Below are 20,276 nucleotides of genomic sequence, written 5' to 3'. Positions count from 1 at the left end.
AAAAAAGAAACTTATGGAGCCCCACTCCTTCCACTTTAAAAACTAAGTTTACTTTCTTTAAAAAGCAGCAGCAGATGATACTTCTAGAGCACTGAACTTCGGCTTGTGAGTGTGCAATTTCCTTTTAGTGACTGCGTGAACTACTTGTTGAAATATTAAGGAGTTAAAAACAAACATTGATCTTGACTTTATGGTAATTAAAAGATTATCTGAATAAGCTGAAGTAACCATGTTCATACAGTTAAAGGTCCTCAAATGGTACCATCAAAACTCTCCTCGGTGCATTGCAGCTATCTAGCATTTCTCCCTTCTCACACTGCTTCAGAAACAGGGCGTGTTTTGCCAGCACAAGCTTCTCCAGCTCATGTGACCAACTACCAGCCAAGTGGGAGGAACAATTACCATCTTGTCAGGCAAATATTTTTTTCAATATCAAGGGAATAGATCATAATCATCAACCATTGCAATTCAGTTGGCATGCGAGCCAGGTCTGACAATTACCTCCACAGGAGGTACACATGGATGACAGGGGAGAATGTACATTGTAAGCAACTCATCTAGTCTTGAGTAAGCTTACCCTCACACAGAGTTTTTCATGACAAAGGCTTTCAGCCCTGTTTACCCTAGTGATTCCAGGATTTCTATCTTCTAGCCCACTGCAGTTTTCATCTGTCAGGCCATAGAAGCTCTTAAATAGTTCTGTTCCCAAGAAAGATGAGCGAAAACTTCCCCTCTCTTGTCACCATGGGGACTACAGTCTGCTCTAGCACTCCAGCTTCAATACAGTGGCTTCTAATAACCCCTAAGGGTAGTAAAAACACTCTCACTCCCAGTACTGCATTTGCCTCAGATGTGCCCAAGCACAGGTTCACATGACATCAGATGAAAGTAGAAAGTGACTCATACACACAGCACTGTGGTCACCTTATGAAGAGCCACTAGACAAAAGAACAAAGATTCTTCTTGGAATGTCCCAGGCTGCAGCTGAACAAACCACACCTTACTGCTTTTCTAAACAGAGTTTGTCTACCTCCTTTGTAGATACCACTGGTTGTCTCCCAGAAGAAGAATAAAACCACCAAAAAACTCCGCAAATCCTGCCTTATGAAAACTAGCTAAGACAGGTGTCAGTGGCTGGTCAAGAATTATGACATCTTCTTAGCAGGGCACCAAATAGTGTCAGGATAAAGCAGACAATGGACAGATTTAAATCTAAATTAAAAAAAAAAAAAAAAGACAGCATTAGATTGGAATTCTTCATACATGGAACCTACTAGCATTGAATGTGCAGCAGTCTGATGGAGCAGGGGGTGGGTCTACCTACTTTTGGCAATGAGCTGACATGAGAAAATAACCCCATTAGTGGGTCTGATCATCTTACAGATGACAAACATTAACAAGGTAGGGAGATCTTGTTTTGGAAGTGGACACTAACCGTGTTGGATCTTGCTGAAGGCCAAACACTCCTCCCACACTCACGACATTGTGTTTGTTCTCAGGGTCACCGTAACTCAGGGTTACCTGTAAAAACAAGTAAATATTCAAGAGTTGTAACACTAATGCAGAAAACCAGAGTGGAGATAGCAGGGTTATTAACGAGGTACCAAGAAAGTCTCCAGAGATGCTGTCTAATCTGCACATGGATCACATTTGGAGGACAGTGGTTAGTTCTGACGTAAGCAACACTGGCACTGAACACCACTAAGGGCAACATGGGAGCATACACAGAAGATCTGGAAGTTGCGTTGCCCTGAAGGACAAGATGAGTTTCAATTGTAAGCTTTGTAAGGACATTAATTCTGCTACTGTTTGTACCTTCACTAAATAACATGTTCATCCTTACCAGACATTGCCTGAAGTTTGCAACAGCAATATGTTAGCACAGGGAGAAAATATAAATATTTGCATATTAAGCAGCATGGAAAGGATTGTCATTTTTCAAATCTGAAACAAAATTTAGATCTTTGGAACCCCAGGTTCCTCCACACAAGCTTTGCATTAAGAATTTTTCAGGTACAAGAACACTTACATTTTCTTTATAATTGTACATTTCCTGGGTTTTGGGTTAGCTGTCTTCATCTCATGGAACCAATGATGACCAGTGAAACAATGTATTCATGCTACAGTCAAATTCACTAACATGAAGGGAGATGACATCACGGTGGAATTTGGCCCCAAGTGCACATTTCTGCTGCCTAATACAATTGCCAGAAAAATATAACCACCCAGCATGCAGGGGCAAAACCACACTCCTGTTTACTTATGGTGCCAAGCAGTGTGATGCCCACCAGTGCTGGATGGCCTTGTGGCTCCATCTGCTGCCAGGGAGGTAAAATGTATCCCAGCAATTAAAAAGCAACTTGATTTTCAGAAGCAACTTTAAGTTTCTTGAGATTCATACAAATTGTTCTTTAAAATCATCAAACATTTAATTATGTCAAGTACTTATATAGCTGCCTTTCTGAACAGCATGAAGTAAGATAGAAACTTTGTTAGGCAAAACCAGGAACACTATTTAGCAAACTTCTACACTTTCTGCTACACGCAAAAAATCAGGTTTGAGGAGGAGATGGGGTACACCCTACCTAGGCTTCATGTGGCAGAACGTGTCCCCAAAGGAGGGGACAGCTATATAACCTAGTTGGCCAGGATGAAACTGTGCTTTTCACCTAAATGAAGGAATTGAGCAGGAATTGAGCTCTGAATGAGTCTGTAGATATCCTTCTTTGCTGAAGAGTGCTTACTCTACCCAGTGTATTCTTTCTGATCAGACTGAGGTGTAATTATAAACACAGGACATGAGGCACAGCCCTACCTGCTGCAGCACAGACTCGCCTTGCAGTCTCTGCAGATTTTCCAGGTGGGAATGGAACAATGGGCTGTGCAGCAGCTTTACCTCCAGCAGCCCTTCAATGATGTAGCCAATAGTGCAGTCATCAGGAAGACGTACTCTTTCTGCAGTACTAATGAAATTGCCCAGGCTGTGACAGAGAGCATAGGAGACAAGCCAAAATGTGTTTTAGAGCCTCCCAAACATGTATTGATGGAGCTCAGCGAGGAACAATGCTTACCTTGCCCAGGGACTCATCTTCAGGGCAAGACCTCGGCTGATACAGAACCCAGCTCCACCTGTGGCAAACCAGAATTTCACGGTTGTCTTCTGAAGAGCAAAAAGAAAAAACATACAGCAGTTACTGATAATCAGCTGTATTTGGCTGGGCAGGGAAGGGAACTCAAGGTTCTATTTGATATCACATATGAGTCAGAACAAGGCTACAGATGAATCCCTATTTTTTAGACTGCTGAAAGCATCTAGCTGTTCTCTCAAATGAAACTATCTTGAAACAGACAGCAGGTGAATCATCAAATTAGCATAAGGGAGGTATACATGAGAGAGCATACATGAAATGGGAAATGACAGACTCACTTCCACACAATTACATCTGTCCCCTATTCATTTTAACCAAGGGTCATAGCCAGCTCAGTGTTACTGAGGATGTCAAAGTTGGTCCATATATATATTGGCTCCATGTCCAAGGAGACTATTTTGTTGTGCAAAGTCTTCCCTAACAACCTGCTTTATAACTGATGTTCTGGCCAGTGGATTGATATATCTTTAAAGAGACCTGCCAGTGCAGGTGACCTGGTTAGTATTTTTTCCTCAGCACATACATCTTGTGATTGAGATATGCTTGATCCCGGTTCTTGGAAACCTAGTAACCACTTCATATTGGAAATGCTTTATTTATCCAGAAAGCTTTTGTCACCCATGTGAAATTGGTTCAAGATGATGACAATGTGTGTGATACTGCATTCAAAACAAATAAAAAAACCCTTGAACTCCCAGCCAAACTCCCAAGTCCTAAAATAAGGAACACTGCCCACAAAAGCTACTAAAGGAAGAGTCAAGGTGGGGAGGCCCTACTAAGCTCAGTGTGAGGGAGATCACAGCATACATGAGTAAAGGAACAGCAACAGATAGCCATCCAGGAGACAACCTCCACTGTGCATACATAACGCATACAACATCGGACTGAAGGTGCATTTAACCCAACATCCTGCCTCTGAAAATGACCATCACCAGGTTCATTTCATGCAGATTAAATCACTTGGGTTTATAGGGGAATCCTATGAATTGTCTAGGTTTTAAAGGCTTAGAAGATTGGGACGTCTCTTGGATAAATTGAAAAAGTTTGCATACTGATCCATCACTTTGGACATGGTCAGCTGCTTCAATGGGATGGTCCAGACTCGGTCGCCCCACGTACACATCCTGGCTGTGTGAGAAGGCAGACAAGAGATGTAGGAGAGTCCGAGGGTTCACATAGTTGTCGTCGTCCACATGGCAAAACCATCTTCAAACAAAACAAAGCAAGAAGTTATAGGATAAAGAAATGAGTTATAGGTTTACAACTGAGTCCTAGTCTTTCAGGCTTGGAGCAGAAAGTATTTCTTATTGTCCCAAATTACAGAATAGGAAAGATGAAAGCACCCACATCTGAATCTGCAAAGAGGCTGAAATTAATAACCTCCTCCTTTCCACCTTTCAGATGATGCTTGTTTACAAACACTGCTTCATGCTGTGCTCCCTTTCCTGCACTCATCCCTACATTTTAGCTAATACTACATTCCTTACTGGAACAGAGATGGTACTCAAGTTTCCTGTAAGCACAGAACTGGAAGAAACAAAGTCAATCAGAACAATGTGTTTCACTTACTTTTGCCCGGATTCCAGGAATTTATCATATTCCACAGACATCTTGCAGCAGAGAGCTTGCCGGGTATGGACAGCGGAACAGTTGGTGTTGATCATATGATCCCCTAGAAGAATAAAGATCAGCCCTTTCAGGTCTGAGAAGCATGTGTAGTCAAAAAAAAGACTACAAAAGAAGTGCACATTTGGTACTAATACTGTACATCTGAGGTGCACATGGTGCATGCATGGAGAAGAAACTGCAGGACAGGCAGGGCTTACAGGTTACCCATCTGGCATGCAAGCTGCAGAGGTCAAAAAATTGCGTGAGTGCATAAAAACAGTGAGGGTATATAAATAGTGTCATGAGATATGTGCGAAAGAAATACCTACTATAACTTTGGACCACATAAGCTTAAGCTTACTAACAAGAAGAAAAGGGGTGCAAAAGTGAACCCAGTGTTCTGGAAGTTTCAGGCATCTTGTCCAGGTGGCAATTAGAGAGAAATTTTGTCTATTTTCTCCATCTTAACTTCCCCAATTGCTTGTACAGCACGAAATAAGGACTTCTATAGAAAGTATGAAAGAAACAAAACTCAGTTATAATAGACAGCATGCAGCTGTGCTGCTACACAGCTCACCTGCTTTCAGGCGTAGCTCCCGATCCTCCCAGTCCGTGAATATAAACGTCTGTGGGAGACAAAAATGGTGTGTCCACATTTAAGAACTTCAGATTCTAATTTTAAATTTGTTCAGCTTCAGTTAGAATTCAGAATGTTTTGTCTCTCTTGGAAGTTTGTTTCACAGTAGCCACTGGAATGGGGGAGGGAGTAGGGGTGCAGAAACCCCCAGCAACTTCAATCCCTGCCTTATTTATTACATTTTTTCATTACGAACCAGAAGAACGTCATTTCAATAAAGCAGGCTGTATTTTACCCTCCTTGTCTTACGGTACAGAGAACTGATTTCCAGACAGAAAGGATTTTGGTCTTTTTTGGTACTACCTCCTCTCTCTGGCTAGGAATCATCCACAGCTGCCAAGCAGGTAAAGAAGAAAGAATGCAAGTCAGGGTGGGAAGCGACCGGTGGTTAACATAGTCTTGTTCCAATTCCTGGATAAAATCCCATTAATATACTTGAACGGACTAAAATTCTGCAACAAGGGAACAAATTTTACGTTCTACAGAAAAACTTAAGTACTTAGTCCAAAATATCGGCTTAGATGCATCATCACCAGGAATCTTTCACTATCATCAAAGCACTTTCTACAGTCATACAGAAATCAGCAAACTATGTCTGCTTGGACTACCGATCCCATATTGCAGCTAATTGGCCTAATCAGCAACGAACTCTTTTGGAAGCATGTTCACACCAACCGTTTATATAAAACGACTTTCCAGAGTCTTACAAAGAAAGCCTCTTTTAACATAAGGAAGAAAAAGTCCGCGAGAGTGCAGTAGCTGCCCTGGAAAGCGCAGGGCCGAGGCTCCCGGCTGCCCCTGCCCGCTGGCAAAGTCTCTCACCTGTCTCCTCGCCTGGGAGATCCAGGTTTGGAGGAGCAAGTCCAGCCGGCTCTTATGGTATTTCCTCGTGGTCTTCACCGCAATAAAGATGTCCTTCAGCTCTAGGCTCTCCCTGGCCGAGCTGCCGGCAGTCCCGAGGCGGCCCCTCCGCGCAAGCTGCGAGCTACCCGCGAGGCCTCCGCCACGGCCGCCGGCCCCGGGCCCGCCGCGCAGCGCTCCGGCAGAGCCTTCGGGGCCCGCGCGGTGCGGCGGGGGCACGCTGGGCCCGGCGGCGGGCGGCGGGCGGGGCACGGCGGGGCGCTGCCCCCGCGGCAGCAGCAACAGCAGGAGGGCGGCGGCGCCCAGGGACAGCAGAACCCCGGCCCTGCGCAGCCCCAGGCAAGGACCGTTCATGCTGCAGCCCCGCGGGCCCCCGCCGCAGGGTGCGGCCACCTCATGGCCCCGCACTCCGGGAGGTGGCGGCGGCCCCGCGGAGGGAGCGCCCGGAGGTCGTCGAGCCGCCGCCGCCGCCGCGGGGCCGAGCGGGGCCGCGGCCCCTTTAAGAGCTTCACCTGTCGGCCGCGGCCTCGCCGCGACGCGCGGCCCGGAAACGGAAGCGGAAGCGGAGCGGGAGGGGCGGGCGGCCGGAAGCGGCGGCGTGAGGGGAGGATGCCGCTGCCCGTCCAGGTCTTTAACCTGCAGGTATGGGGCCAGCCGTGTCCCGCTGGCCCGGCCCGGTGGGCCTCGCTGCGTTCCGCCGCGTTCCGCGTCCCTCCCACGCGGGGTCTGAGACCCCTGCTCGACCGCGGCCTCCGGGGGCGCCGTGCGGCCTTCTCCTTGGGCTCCACAGGGAGGGAGCGGCTATCGGCTGGCCTTGAGCCCTCGCTCGCCCTTCCGTCGGGTCTTTGTCGCTTTCGCCGCCGTTCACAAGGAGCAATGCTCCGCCGAGCATCCCCCGCCGCTGCAGTGGCCCCGTGTTTGAGTCCCGCGGTGTACGTGCCGCAGGCAGGGCTGGAGTGGTGGCGGAGGGTGCGGTGATACGGCCTAGTGAGGAGGAACTGAGAGTCTGTGGTGCAGGGGAGAGCCCCAGGAGCGCCGAGTGGGTCGGTGACGCTAGATACCTGCGAAGGTTATACTTTGCAAGTTTTAGCAGTAGCATATCTACCTCAGGGCACGGGGCTTTGAGCAGTGAGGAGAGGATGAGGGACAGTTCAGCATCCAACTCAGCTCCTTCGTTAGTGACAGACCTGTACTGCACCTCGTCCAGCAACAGATGACACCTATTCCTGCCCAGTACAGCAGGAGACTTCAGCTCAGGCACCAGTATATCTGCTTGTGTGAGGCCTGGTGAGGTACCCTCAACAAAGTACCCGTTGGGGCTCAGGAAATCTTGGGGAGTGGTTGTTTATTATTTGCTCTGTGTGTAGTTTTTAAGTCAACCTTGCATCTTCCTTTCAAAATAAAGAGCTTAAAAATGTTTGAGTTTGCTTGTCCTGCTGGGACTTTCAGCCCACTTGTGTTTTTCCTTGTCTGGGAGTTAAGTGAGAAATGCAGAGTGCAGACTCTCAGCAAGACACAAATTGTACTGTCCCACCAGCTGGAATTACAGTGACCTTTGTAATGCTGTTCTCAGGAGTCTGTAATTGAGTTTTTACTATGGCAGGCAACTGCAGCCTAAACAAACTAACCTTGGCACTTAGTGTTTGTGATATAAGAGAAGATAGAACGTAGATAAAAGTGGAAGAAGTAATGGTCTCAGCATATAGGGAATTACCTGTTTTTATGCACGGTTTGCCTGGGGAGTGATCTAGACAATCAAAATTTCCTCTGTGCCCTCCCTCCCTCCCTTTCCTTAATGGAAAGGTTAGTAAACTAGGAAACAAATGTTTTTGTGCTTCACTTGCTTTTACTTCAGATTTTGGGAGATTTCAGTGATGAGATATGTATTTGATATGTATCAGTTGGTGAAAGAATAAGACCGCCAGACTGTGAGTGAGTGTAATTTTTAGAAATAGGAAATCTGGATCTGCCCTGTTCCTTCTCACAGAAAAACCAAACAAACAATCAAGCCAGTCCAAAAAAACCCTCAATCTTTGATTTCTTAACAAACAGTAAAATCAGTAAAAATATGGGAATAATCAGATGGGAAATGGGGAAAAGGTGGTTAGTGTGTGAGAGATCCACTTCTGCAATTTACACCAAATCAAGCTTATAGAATATGTACACAAATTAGCATTTTATAAGAAGACAGTCTGCTAACTTTTCCTCACTTTATTTCCTCAGAGTAATTCCTAGGAGGACTGTTCAGGACTTTGACTAGGAGGAGACAAAGAATTTTGTGCCAGCAGACCAGTTAGTTTGTGGAATGGGATAGCAAGCTTGTCTTACCTGGAGTACAATGCAGGGGCTGTACAGTGCAGCTGTGCTGAAGTCACTGCATTGGTGTGAGTCCTTATGGCTCAAAGCAGTGCAGGATATACTGGGAGAGAATAAAATTCTGTTGTTTCTCCAAAAGAGGCTCAATCTGAGCAATTGAACTCGAAAACTCTAGTAAGATAGTTTGCCTAATGGCAGATCCCTGCAGTGCAGACAAACTGTTCCTTGCTATGTTGGAAACTCTAAAATTGTCATTCTGCATTCTGTTCGTTATGGTTTTTAATACTTCTAAGAAGTGTAACAGTTTTTGCCTCTTCCCCGCCCCCCTCCCCGAAATATTATTTCTAAGCATTAAAGCAATTTTGAAAGGTTGTGGTGAGTTTTCTGGTACATTTTGCCTTTTGGAACTTCTTGATCTGAGTGTTAACACTTGCTCTTGCTCAGAGAAGAGAAATGGAATGCATATGCATACCTCAGATGCTTTGTAGAATCAGATTTATTGACCTCTTCATTTTTTCGCTTGATAATTTAGCAACCCAGATAAATTGCTCTGTGTGAATGCTAAGCCATGCTGCTGCTTGCATTAGACCAAGCATCATGCTGACTGGTGGTGTTGCTAGAGAAAAATCCTAAGCATATCAAAAGACTGAGGAGTGCTTTTTCATTTTTAAAATTTAACATGTTTTTAAGCAAGTCCTTAATAGATGGAATAACATAGTTATTTCCTGCTCAAATGTAATAAGCTGCTTTTGACCTAGTTTTGCTGTTTAAGGGTGCAGTGGAGCCCATGCAGATTGACGTAGATCCACAAGAAGATCAGCAAAACTCACCTGATATCAACTATGTGGTGGAGAACCCCACACTGGTACGTGCTGCTGAAGGCTGTGGGTACATTTCTTGAGTATGGTCTCTTCCTTTAAGAATTTTGAAAAAATCCCTTCTGAAAAATGTTAAAGCTAATTAGTCTTAACCACAAAAGCATCACAACTGAAATTTTTAAATGGTAAATTGTAATGTAGAGCATATTTCTGAGGAAATTACTAATGTTTGAAGAAACAGACATGGACTAATCTTACTGATTTTTGAGTTGTTTTGCCCTCCTTGAGGGGGTCAGGTCTGCAGGTAAAGCTGTGCACATATAAAAAGTGCAGGTCACAGTGTAGTAGCCTGATTTAGTGTGTCCATTTTCACCTTCTGAGGCCAGATTTTGTTGGCAGGATTTGGAGCAGTATGCGTCCAGCTACAGTGGGCTGATGCGAATCGAGCGGCTGCAGTTCATTGCTGATCACTGCCCACAGCTGCGGGTGGAAGCTCTCAAGATGGCTCTGTCATTTGTCCAGAGAACTTTTAATGTTGATGTGTATGAAGAAATCCACAGAAAGCTTTCTGAGGCCACGAGGTACTAAGAGGCCATGGGAACCTGGGGAGCTTTCCTGACAGAGTTAAGAGTGATGTGCTGCAGTGGAGGACTTTGCATGTAATACCAGCATGTACCTTACGTGAATTGTCTTTGCCCTTAGAATTTAATAGCAGCAAAATGTGTGTTCCTGCTTCTTTAAAAGATAGAGCATGGAAGGCATTATCTCATTCTGAAACCTGTGTGCTTTAAAAAGCTGCAGGTAGATATTGAAGTGAGTTTAGTCCTTGCAACTGCCTCAAATATTAATGAACATATTTGCTTTTCCTGAGGTAAATTATGGAGACATGTTCTAGATGCTTTAGTTTTCATAAGTTAATACCTAATCTAACTCTTTGCCTTGTTTTGGTTTGTTGTTTCCTTTCCCCCCCAGCTCTAAAAACAGGTTTACTTTTAAGGATAACCTTTGATATCTCACTTATCCATCCACGCTTCCCATCTTTGCATTATTTTTGTTGCTATGCTTATTTCATGATTTCCTGTCTGTTTTGCATGGGGAGTCTTTACCACGTGTGTGACAGTATGTTCATCCTAAGATCATTAGGATAATTTTGTGAAGTATTTGTAAACATCTGTGATGCTTGTGTTACTGTTTGCACTGGGCATTTTAGCAATATGTTTCTTTTTCCCCATTACCCTTATTTTCTCTCTGGTCTATTTTGTGTATGCGGTACTGTTTGTTAGGGTAACATTGCCAGGCGCTTAGCAGACTTCTGTTTTGAAGCGTATTCAGCCTAATAGCCTTATTCAAATACTTTTATTTCAGAGAAGTGCAAAATACACCTGATGCTGTCCCTGATAGTGGAATTGAACCCCCTCCTCTTGACACAGCTTGGGTTGAAGCTACACGCAAAAAAGCTCTTCTTAAACTGGAGAAACTCGATACAGATCTGAAAAATTACAAAGGGAACTCCATCAAGGAGAGTATCAGGTGAGATGCAAAAGGCTCTACTGGAGCAAGGAAGAGCATTTTGTTCCTCCATGCACTTAACATGGGATGTGCCCTTAGGTCAGTGTGTTGAGTTACTTGTTTAGAACAAACTGCCTTTGTCCCTTTCTGAGCATACAGTTCATTGATGGTTTAATTCCCATCCTCCAGGAGAGGCCATGATGATTTAGGTGATCATTACCTGGACTGTGGGGACCTCAGCAATGCTCTCAAGTGTTACTCGCGAGCCCGTGATTACTGCACCAGTGCTAAACATGTCATCAACATGTGTCTCAATGTTATCAAGGTAGGAGGATTTGCAGGCAAAGGTACCTGGTGTCTTTGTGATACCTGCTGTGAAGTTGCCCCCCATACTTGGCTCTTCTGTCCGCAATTATGCGGCTTATCTAAGGAGCGCCATTTATCCATGCCTGCCCCATGCTGTTTCTGGCTCTCTACAGGTCAGTGTCTACCTCCAGAATTGGTCTCATGTTTTGAGCTATGTAAGCAAGGCTGAGTCTACACCAGAAATTGCAGAAGTAAGCTCCTGCTCTTTAACTTGCATAAATTTTCCCTTTGTTTTCTGTTTCCAAATTTGTAAAGTGATTTCTTCCTTTCCCCCTTTACATCTTCTCTCATGATATATGTGTACAAAATCCAACTTACGGTAAAAAGGGATACTTCCCATCCTCAGTTTTGCCATATTTCCCAAGACAAATAAGATTAAGTCATCTTGCCATTGAGATTGGCAAGTTAATTATCAGGGTGAAATATCCTGGGGACAGTTCTAAGCAAAATAGCTTTCATACTGCTTGCTCACTACTGCTTTGTTTTATGCTTTAGCAAAGAGGAGAAAGAGATAGCCAGACACAAGCAATTCTCACCAAACTGAAATGTGCAGCAGGTGAGTGAGTCCTTCAGCTTCCTGTATGGTTTGCCTGTCTTTCTACCTGTTAGCTGTCCGTAGGGGTCTTTGGTTTATTTTTTCTCTCATATTTGACAGACTTTGTATTTCCATAACAGACATGCAAAATTTAATTAAGCTGGTGAGATAGAACTGCTGGTTTTTGCCATCTCTTTCTTCTCCCTGAGTTTCTTCAGAGAGGATACCTGTGTGAGTTAATGTAGTTCAAAGGATGCTTGATACAGTCTGAGGATCTTGTTTTACTTCACTAGTGAAGGCACTAGCAACCATGTGGGGGCTTTTCCTACTTCCTAGATTTTTCAATTTTCCTTAATTTGTATACTGTCATAAAAAAAGGACTGTTTTTTTCTGGTTCCTAGGCTTGGCCGAACTAGCTGCCCGGAAGTACAAACAGGCAGCAAAGTGCTTCTTGTTGGCATCATTCGATCACTGTGATTTCCCTGAGGTGAGGACCAAGAGGGAGCTGCATGCAGGTCTTGGAGGGGATGCAGTTCTTCTAAGTATTAGGTTGTAAAATTCAGATATTGTAGTTATTTTTGCAGCATTCCTATATAGTTTGGTGGTGCTGTGAACGGTACTGGTTGGTTGGTTTTTGGTTTTTTTAAGTCTCTGTTTTTGGCTTCTCTAAGTGTTCTATTCTAGATCACATAAGAGTTACCTGTGAGATTTATAATTCTGTGTTGCTCAATCAACCAAAACCTCCTGAAATTGGTGTCTGCTCTCTTAGCAGTGTTACTGCTCTGGCCCTGTCACCCCACACACTGGGCGAGAGCAAGCTGAGTGCTTCCACTGCATTTGATAAGGACTAATCTTGTCACTACTTGAAAGAAATGCCTGGGGTAGAAGACTCAATACCCCCCTTAGGCTATTTTGGTAGTCAGTGACAGCTTGATCTCTCTCTCGCCCTCTCTCTGTAGCTGTTATCTCCCAGCAATGTGGCTGTGTATGGTGGGCTCTGTGCCCTGGCTACATTTGACCGTCAGGAACTGCAACGAAATGTTATCTCCAGTAGGTGAGTGATGCTTTGAGTGATGTTTGTATGTACTGGACATCTTTTGGAACATGGGACTTTGGTTAAGAGTGGATTCTGGCAGGAATATTTCTCATACAGGAGAGAAAGAATCACTGAGCCTTAATTTGGCTTTAGCATTAAGTGCTATTTCACTGTACAAAACACATTGGTTAATCACAGCTGAAATTTTCTTAGTATAAGTTTCCTGCCCAGGTTAAATCCAGCATCTGCATAGCCCAATTGTCTGTCTTCATCAGTGCTTCATATCAGATATTAAATCGAGGGACACAGTCCTCTGTCAAAGGATAATTTGTTAGGATAATTTGCCTTCATGTTGCCCCTTGTTCTGGTGTATGTTAATCGTTAAAACAATTTAGTAATTGTTAGTACGCCTTGGAGTGTAATCTCACTATGACATACAGAAGGTTAAGAGAATTACAGACTTTGGAAGAAAATGGATATTGAGTGTCATAAATTGAATTGCAATGGCACTGAATTCCTGTCAGCTAGGTGTACAGAAGCAGTAATCTTAAATTGCTGTGGAGAAGGGGTTGTTACCCTTTTTCGTGGGCTGATATGTTGGGCGAGATCCCAAGGTTTAAAAATCTGTGATGGTGAAGTGGGAGTGTGCTGAGTAAAAGTGTACATCCCTAAGATTTACCACACTCACAATAGCTTGTTTCTCTCAGAAATTGGCATGCTTGACTTGTCTATGGCATGCTGTACTTAAAGAAGGCTGTGCTTTCAAAGGAGACACAGAGCTGGCCAGCACAGACTACAGTATGGCATTTGTTTGCTGGTGGTGTATCCTGATTTTGACCTATTCACATTCGTGATTTTGTTTTGTGTGGACAAGCACTTTTACTACTTGGTTTGTCAAAAGTCTTTTGTCTTCCTTCATCACAGCTCTGGTGCTGTGCTCTATCTCTCTGTGTTCCAGGCTCCCAGCCCTGGTGAAAAATGATCTGTTAGAGGGTAAATTCTTGGAATCTTCAAATGATAGTGAGAGTTTTTAACCTTGCGACTTGGAGTGATGAGGTTATGGGGTATTTAAGTGGCAGGTTCCAATATCTGATCACTGCCATCTTTATCTGTAGCTCTTTCAAGTTGTTTTTGGAGCTGGAGCCACAGGTTCGTGACATCATCTTCAAGTTTTATGAATCTAAGTACGCTTCATGCCTGAAGATGCTGGATGAGATGAAGGTGAGTTGCAGGAGAGCAGTGCAGAGCAGACCCTAAAAGTTCCCTTTGCCTAGCCTTTTGTGAGAAGCAGTGATTGTGAAAAGTAGATACTAAATGTTCAGCTCTTCTGTGTCTTCTGTATCTCCTGATGTGGTGCATGGAAATTAGGAGCAGTTTATTCATAGAGAGAAATGATAAACATTTAAAACATATTCCTAATTCTTTTATTCATTATTGTTTTATCGTATTGTTTTGCTGTAGTATAATATTCTTAAGGTTTAAGTATATACACATAAATGTTTCAGAACACAGGAATAATATATTTTTCCAGATTGCTTTTCAGTTTCTGATATGGTTTATTGTTTTGCACAGGACAACCTGCTGCTAGATATGTACCTTGCACCTCATGTCAGGACACTTTATACGCAGATTCGAAATCGTGCCCTTATCCAGGTAATTGTTCCTGTCATCCCAGAGGTGGATAAACAGGGAGATAGGCCATTTCTTTGGAATTGTTTTTCCCCTAGTTTCTTAGTGGGTGGAGAGTGCAACTGAATATTTTCTTCTTCTTCTTAGTACTTCAGCCCCTATGTGTCAGCAGACATGCGCAAGATGGCCACTGCTTTTAACACCACAGTGGCTGCTCTGGAAGATGAACTCACTCAGCTGATCTTGGAGGGACTGATCAATGCCAGAATAGACTCACACAGCAAGGTGAGTGCATTTCACCCATGGATTAGAGACTGAACAGGTTTACTAAGCTTAGAAACTCTCCATTCCTGAGACGTAGGAAGGTGCATTCATCTCTTGGGCCTGGTGTGTTCAGTAGGGGTGAGCTGTGTGTGACTTCAGGCTCCATAATGCCTTAGCTGTATTCCTGCTGTGGAGCCTTGGCACAGCTCTCATGTACAGCTCTCTGTATTGGTTACAGATTCTGTATGCTCGAGATGTAGATCAGCGCAGCACAACTTTTGAGAAGTCTTTACTGATGGGCAAAGAGTTTCAGCGCCGTGCCAAAGCAATGATCCTGCGAGCCGCAGTCCTGCGCAACCAGATCCACGTCAAGGTATGGGCGTGCTAAACAGATACTTCAAGGCAGTGTTAAGATTTTAATTTTTCTTTTTTAAAGTAAAACTGAAAGTTGGTGAATTGAAGATTCTGGAAGGGAGTGAATCTATCATGTTCCTGATTGGACAAGTTCTTAGAGTAGTAAATACTTAATATATAAGGAACAGGTATTTCTAGCCAGTAGATTAACCTGCTTGTACAGCTCAGAATCTCCTTTGAAGTTTATATGGTTGGGTTAATTCTGAATAACTCCTTTGGTCCAGTCCTTGATAGATATATCTTTTATCTTCTCAATAAAGATTGTTTGAAGTAATTTTTTCAGCAGAGGAAGTTAAAAAAGCATTAATTGTTAGGAGTATTCCTTCTGGATTGCAGTTTGAGAAGGATGCCTTTAGGGAGGATAGGCCATCTGCACAAAATGTATTAATTTCTATAGTATATTAATCCCTGTGATTACTAAGTGTCAGATAGGATTCAATTTCTGGGGTCAACAACAGTAAATAAGAGTGGCTTAAAAGTTCTGGTTTGACTTTTTTAGGAAAAGTTTTTGTGAACTGTAGAAGTTGTTAATACAAAACCATCATTAATGAACCTGGGGGTATGCTTCCACCCCTGCTGCCATCCTGCTGTGCTTCACCTGTGCTTGATTTTGTCTCTCAGGAAGCAGGCTGCAGAATATTTACACATCACTAACTAGGATGTGTTTTGGTCTTGTTGCAGTCTCCTCCGAGGGAAGGTAGCCAAGGGGAGCTCACTCCAGCTAACAGCCAATCCAGAATGAGCACCAACATGTGAAAAACTTCGTGCACTACCAAAAGAAATGGTCCCTCAGGACTGTACCCAGTGTCTCACCCACTAACTGCTGAGCTTCACAAACTGTCCCTATCTCCCTCACTTCTTGCTCGGATTGAGAGAGTCAGGGTTGGTGGTGGATAATATGAATATTCCAGTAACTTCAATTCTCCTTGAAAAGAAATTCTTTTTAAAAACAGCATCCCTGCAAATGGGTCATCATTTCAGTTTTGTTAGAAAACCTTCACTCTCCTTCCACCACTCCATAAAGAGCTGTCAGGTTATACAGATGCTAAGTTGAGAGTTTTTCAGCTGCTAATAGTTTTCTTGTTTCAAAGCTGCAAAAATAGTTAGTTGAATGGACAGGCACAATATAAGATGAATTTTGCTGGCCTGAAAGTACTGCCTCAATTTTGAGCAATGCTGAGCTTTCTGTTTTCCAAGTAAACTTTTAAGTGCGTTGCTCTCAATTATGGAGCTAGAGTTCTGATGGGGGAGGAGATTTTCTTTGAGAAACTCTTGGAGAATTTTCACCTGTACCAGAAAACAAGGCATTGCTTCCATGCATTCAGTCACAGGCCTTTATTTTAGGGTTTTATGTTTACCTGCAGCCAGGTTCTCTCTCTCTCTGGTCTCTATAGTCAAAGAATTGTTTCCTGATGTGTTTCCCTCTTGTGTGTGACCTGGCTTTAGGGTCCAGTGTTATCATAGCAGTAAATCTCCATGCAAATATTGCTGCTTGCCCAGTCTTACTGCCATAGTGTGTGATGGTTTCCCCACATGTGCAACAGTTGTTTTGGGTAGAATGGATAAATGCCATAAAACAGCACTCAAGTCTTGTGGAAGCCCTAAAAAGAGTCAGTCTAGTGCCCACTCTCCAGGTGCATCTATTCTGTTTTTCCTTTTATAAAGGGTTTAAAGGTGGCAACCCAGTGTGTGTGTGTGTGTGTGTGTGTGTGTGTGTGTGTGTGTGTGTTCTTCCTGTGTTCATGAAAAGAGATATGCACTGAATTTTCTGAAGTCACTGCAGCCTTGTATTCATCTAATCCATAAAGCAAGCCGAGAATTTTGATCCAGCCCTGACTGGCCTGGCAAGTGACTACAGATGTTACTTTTAATGTGTTCATGCTTTTTTTTCTAAAAATAAGTTGTTATATCTAGTGCATTAAACAGCAGGATTGAAAGACTTCTGAGTATTTGGAATTTTGTGTTAAAAAGTTGGATTTTAGGTATTCTGACCTCAAGCCATTGATTTTTTGCTAAGCTTCATAATGTTTCATAGGCGTTTGTGTTTTGCTTTCTGATCTGGTTGGAGATGTAGCTTGGATGAACTGTAAAGAAAGTGCAGTTTGAAGGAACATTCGAACAGCAAAATTCCTATAGCAACAGTGGTTTCTCCTGGCTTTCCATGTTTTTTATTACTTAGGTGCTGAAAATGGAAGCAGTAGTTTCTATGAGGTCTTTGGTTACATTTGGAATGGAAAAGTTCTCCCATTTTTGAGGGAAGAACTTAGTGTCGAGCATCGCTGATGGCCAGTTTAGTGAGAAAGGCAAGTTGAGTCCTTGGGTAAATTGCTGTACATCCTTATAAGAAATGCAGGGAAAGTACTATTATGCTTTCTGTTTGTGCTGAAGGAAAGCTTTTCAGCCCTAAAACGCTACTCAGACATTCTTGCTTTCTTCCCCAGATGGGCCGGTGATGCTATTTATAAGGAAAAGATGTTACACTGTGCTCTTTAGGGGAGATGGTTTTGCATCCCAGTGAAGTGCACCATGCCAGTTGGCTGTCTGTGCTCCCGCTTTCAGGAGTTTTATTTTATTTATTTGTACCTGTCCCTTGATGGAGGATTTCTGCTGCAGGACTGCTCAGTGCTGTCTTGAGCTGACTGGAGTCTCTGTACTTCCAGACACCAGCAGCACCACACATCCCTCAGCAGCCACAGGGGGCCCACAAGGTGGCAACAGCAGTTTCCAGCTCTGGCTGTGGCCTGAGGCCATTCTGCAGCTTTGGCAGGCGTGGTAAGTTTTTGTCCCCCCAGACAAAAGTGTTTGCAGCCTCTTTGGGAGTGATTGAACATTTCTCTTTTATTACATTGGCATCGTGGATGCTTTGTGCAGAATTACTGGCATGTAACTCTCTCCATTAGCCTGTGAAAGAAGCTGATGTTGCTTTTGGATCTTGTAGATGGGAGTCAGAGCTGTCCAGGCACATTTCTTCTAGACATTGTCCAACACCTGCCTCCCTCCTAACTGCCAGTCTCAAACCCCACAAAATACAACACAGTATGAATATAGTTCTAGGTAAATTGCATTCATAAGCAATCTCCCCCAGTAAAAATTATTCTTACCTTAAATTTCTATGTAATTTCCCAAGTAATAAATGGGAAAATAGTGACCCACATAGAATGAATTTTCAGTGATTTCCCTGTGACCACCAAGGTCATTCAGTGGATGAAGTTTTATGGAATGTGTAGTGTAGCATGTTGGTATGTCTAAGATATGATCAGAGGGGCCCATTCATATGGATTTAATGAACTTGTGCAGCACCTTTTTGTTAAGGACATGCCAGTGGTAGGCCATGACAGGTTCCCCATGCAGTGTAAATCCTGCTTTCTTTACATAACCTTGCTAGGAATAAAGGAAAAAATAGTTGGAAAGAATCTTGTTCTTTTGGCAAAGGCAGTTTTAATTGGCACAATCACTTTAAGTGGTCATGTAGAAGCTGCCACTGTGAGATTTTTTTAGAGTAGTTTGGGGTGATTGGTAATTATCTGCCCAGAACTTGTCCAGCACAGTGGTCTGTGTTGCTAAGTTTTGCAGGGGGAGGTCTGTTTACAGGTGATTATGGACCATGGCTGGTGCAGCATCATCTGTGTGCTGCATTTGGCTGAAAGGTGTCAGTGGGTGAGGGAGAAAATAACAGAGCTTGGTCTTTGCCCCAGGCCATGTGGGTGTGATCTGTACATCTCTCTTGTGACGCTGCAGCCATGGTCTCAGCAATGTTTCATCCTCTGAATAGCTCCAAAAACTGCCACTGAATAAGGTATTATTTCTGATACGTGCAATGTAATATAAATTTTCAGGAAAAAAAAAAAAAAAAAGAGGAAACTTTAATCTGATGAAGACCCTTCATGGTAGAAAGCATTGTCAAGCATTGATTAATTTTTCTTTTAAAGTCTCAGCCAAATTAATTTGACTATTTGAGATTCTTCTGCCATCTTCATTACTCTTTATGAAGCAGATAGCAGTGGGGCAGCAGTGTGCTGCACAGGACAGTGCCCTGAGTATTTTTTATACCACCTGCTTGTGACAGCTGAGGCTGAGACAAGTCAGTGTTTCACTGCTCTGGTATTCCATCAGCTGTGCATTTGCAGTAAGGTGATAAACACCAAACTGGAGTGGAACTGACTTCTGCTGCCTCTGATGCTGTTAGAGAATAGGGAAAGGATTACTGTCTGCTTTGCAAATGAGCCTTGTACTTAAAGTAATGTTATTTTGGCTTCTGTGTTCTTAAGGATCTCTGAACTCCATTCAACATTTCATAGGGTTGCTGTGTAGCTTTAGATTCTCTCATAGGATAACTTGATTAGGCTAAATTAGTTAGAAAGGGGAATAGAAACTGGCTAATAGGTATGTCAAGCTCTAAGAGAAAATGTACAAGATTCACTAGTTAGAAGCTTGGTAAATTCATAATGCAATTAAGTCTCTTGACATCAAAGAAATAATTCAAGCTTAGGCCTTGGTAGAGTTACTAAACCCACAGACTGAAGGACAGCTGCATTAGCAAGAGATGGTCTGATTCAAACAAGAACTCAAGTGGCAGGACCTGAAAAATCTGGCTTAGGTGGTAGATCAGGCTGGGTATTCTTTTTGTCCCTGACCCTACAGGTACTACTGTTTCAGTTCTCTAAGCCGTCAGTTCTAGCTTTGACTCTTATACTCCCTGTACCTGTAGTCAATATAACTGTGAACCCTCTGCACTTAAAAAGTTTGTACCCCATAAATACATGCTGGAATCTTGGAGTTTCAGTCTTTGTTTTGATGCACTTTTTGTATTTAAATTTTTTTAAAAATCATTCTCATAATTCATTTCATAACCTGTTTCTCAAATAAATGCAATTGGCTTTCTTTTTTGTCAGGTGAAATACCCCAGCTTTTTCTTGTGTGCCTCTGAAAATAATTTAGATGTGAGAATCCATTTTCCTGAAGACTGAGCATCATTTTCAGCATCATTCTGCATTCAGGGCACTGTCTGTTTTTCCCCCCTACTCCATGAAAATTAAATAGTGTATATCTCCTTAAGGGCCTGTGAAACAGAAACAAAATAGGCCTTGACCTTGCCGAACTGGCAAACTACAGTTTTTTGATTAAACGGAATAAT

The 20,276-nt window shown here is 43.1% G+C and overlaps 2 protein-coding genes across 3 annotated transcripts; one reads left to right on the top strand and one right to left on the bottom strand.

Moving 5' to 3' along the window:
- Positions 1 to 28: 28 nt before the first annotated feature.
- RFNG (RFNG O-fucosylpeptide 3-beta-N-acetylglucosaminyltransferase) lies at positions 29 to 6,699 on the bottom strand. Its single transcript, XM_053960132.1, has 8 exons — positions 6,217 to 6,699; positions 5,335 to 5,383; positions 4,719 to 4,821; positions 4,202 to 4,355; positions 3,072 to 3,160; positions 2,816 to 2,981; positions 1,436 to 1,521; positions 29 to 1,212 (listed from the first exon to the last, which is right to left on the bottom strand). Exons 1-8 carry the CDS (start codon positions 6,607 to 6,609, stop codon positions 1,146 to 1,148), a joined length of 1,107 nt encoding a protein of 368 aa, XP_053816107.1. The 5' UTR covers positions 6,610 to 6,699; the 3' UTR covers positions 29 to 1,145.
- Positions 6,700 to 6,804: 105 nt separating this feature from the next.
- On the top strand, positions 6,805 to 20,022 carry GPS1 (G protein pathway suppressor 1). Of its 2 annotated transcripts, none has more exons than XM_053960129.1 (14): positions 6,805 to 6,897; positions 9,344 to 9,436; positions 9,789 to 9,970; positions 10,755 to 10,919; positions 11,088 to 11,223; positions 11,378 to 11,455; positions 11,760 to 11,820; positions 12,201 to 12,286; positions 12,759 to 12,853; positions 13,951 to 14,056; positions 14,408 to 14,488; positions 14,612 to 14,749; positions 14,967 to 15,101; positions 15,824 to 20,022. In XM_053960129.1, the coding sequence occupies exons 1-14, from the start codon at positions 6,865 to 6,867 to the stop codon at positions 15,896 to 15,898; spliced, it is 1,464 nt and encodes a 487-aa protein (XP_053816104.1). In that variant the 5' UTR covers positions 6,805 to 6,864; the 3' UTR covers positions 15,899 to 20,022. The 2 variants fall into 2 exon arrangements, with proteins under 2 accessions (XP_053816104.1, XP_053816105.1); XM_053960130.1 differs by lacking the exon at positions 6,805 to 6,897 and adding an exon at positions 7,366 to 7,542.
- Positions 20,023 to 20,276: the final 254 nt, after the last annotated feature.

This window comes from Vidua chalybeata, chromosome 19 (assembly GCF_026979565.1).
Source record: "Vidua chalybeata isolate OUT-0048 chromosome 19, bVidCha1 merged haplotype, whole genome shotgun sequence".
Taxonomy (NCBI): Eukaryota; Metazoa; Chordata; class Aves; order Passeriformes; family Viduidae; genus Vidua; species Vidua chalybeata.
The sequence above is the reverse complement of the archived record's forward strand: the minus strand, read 5'-3'. Positions and strand labels throughout refer to the sequence as shown.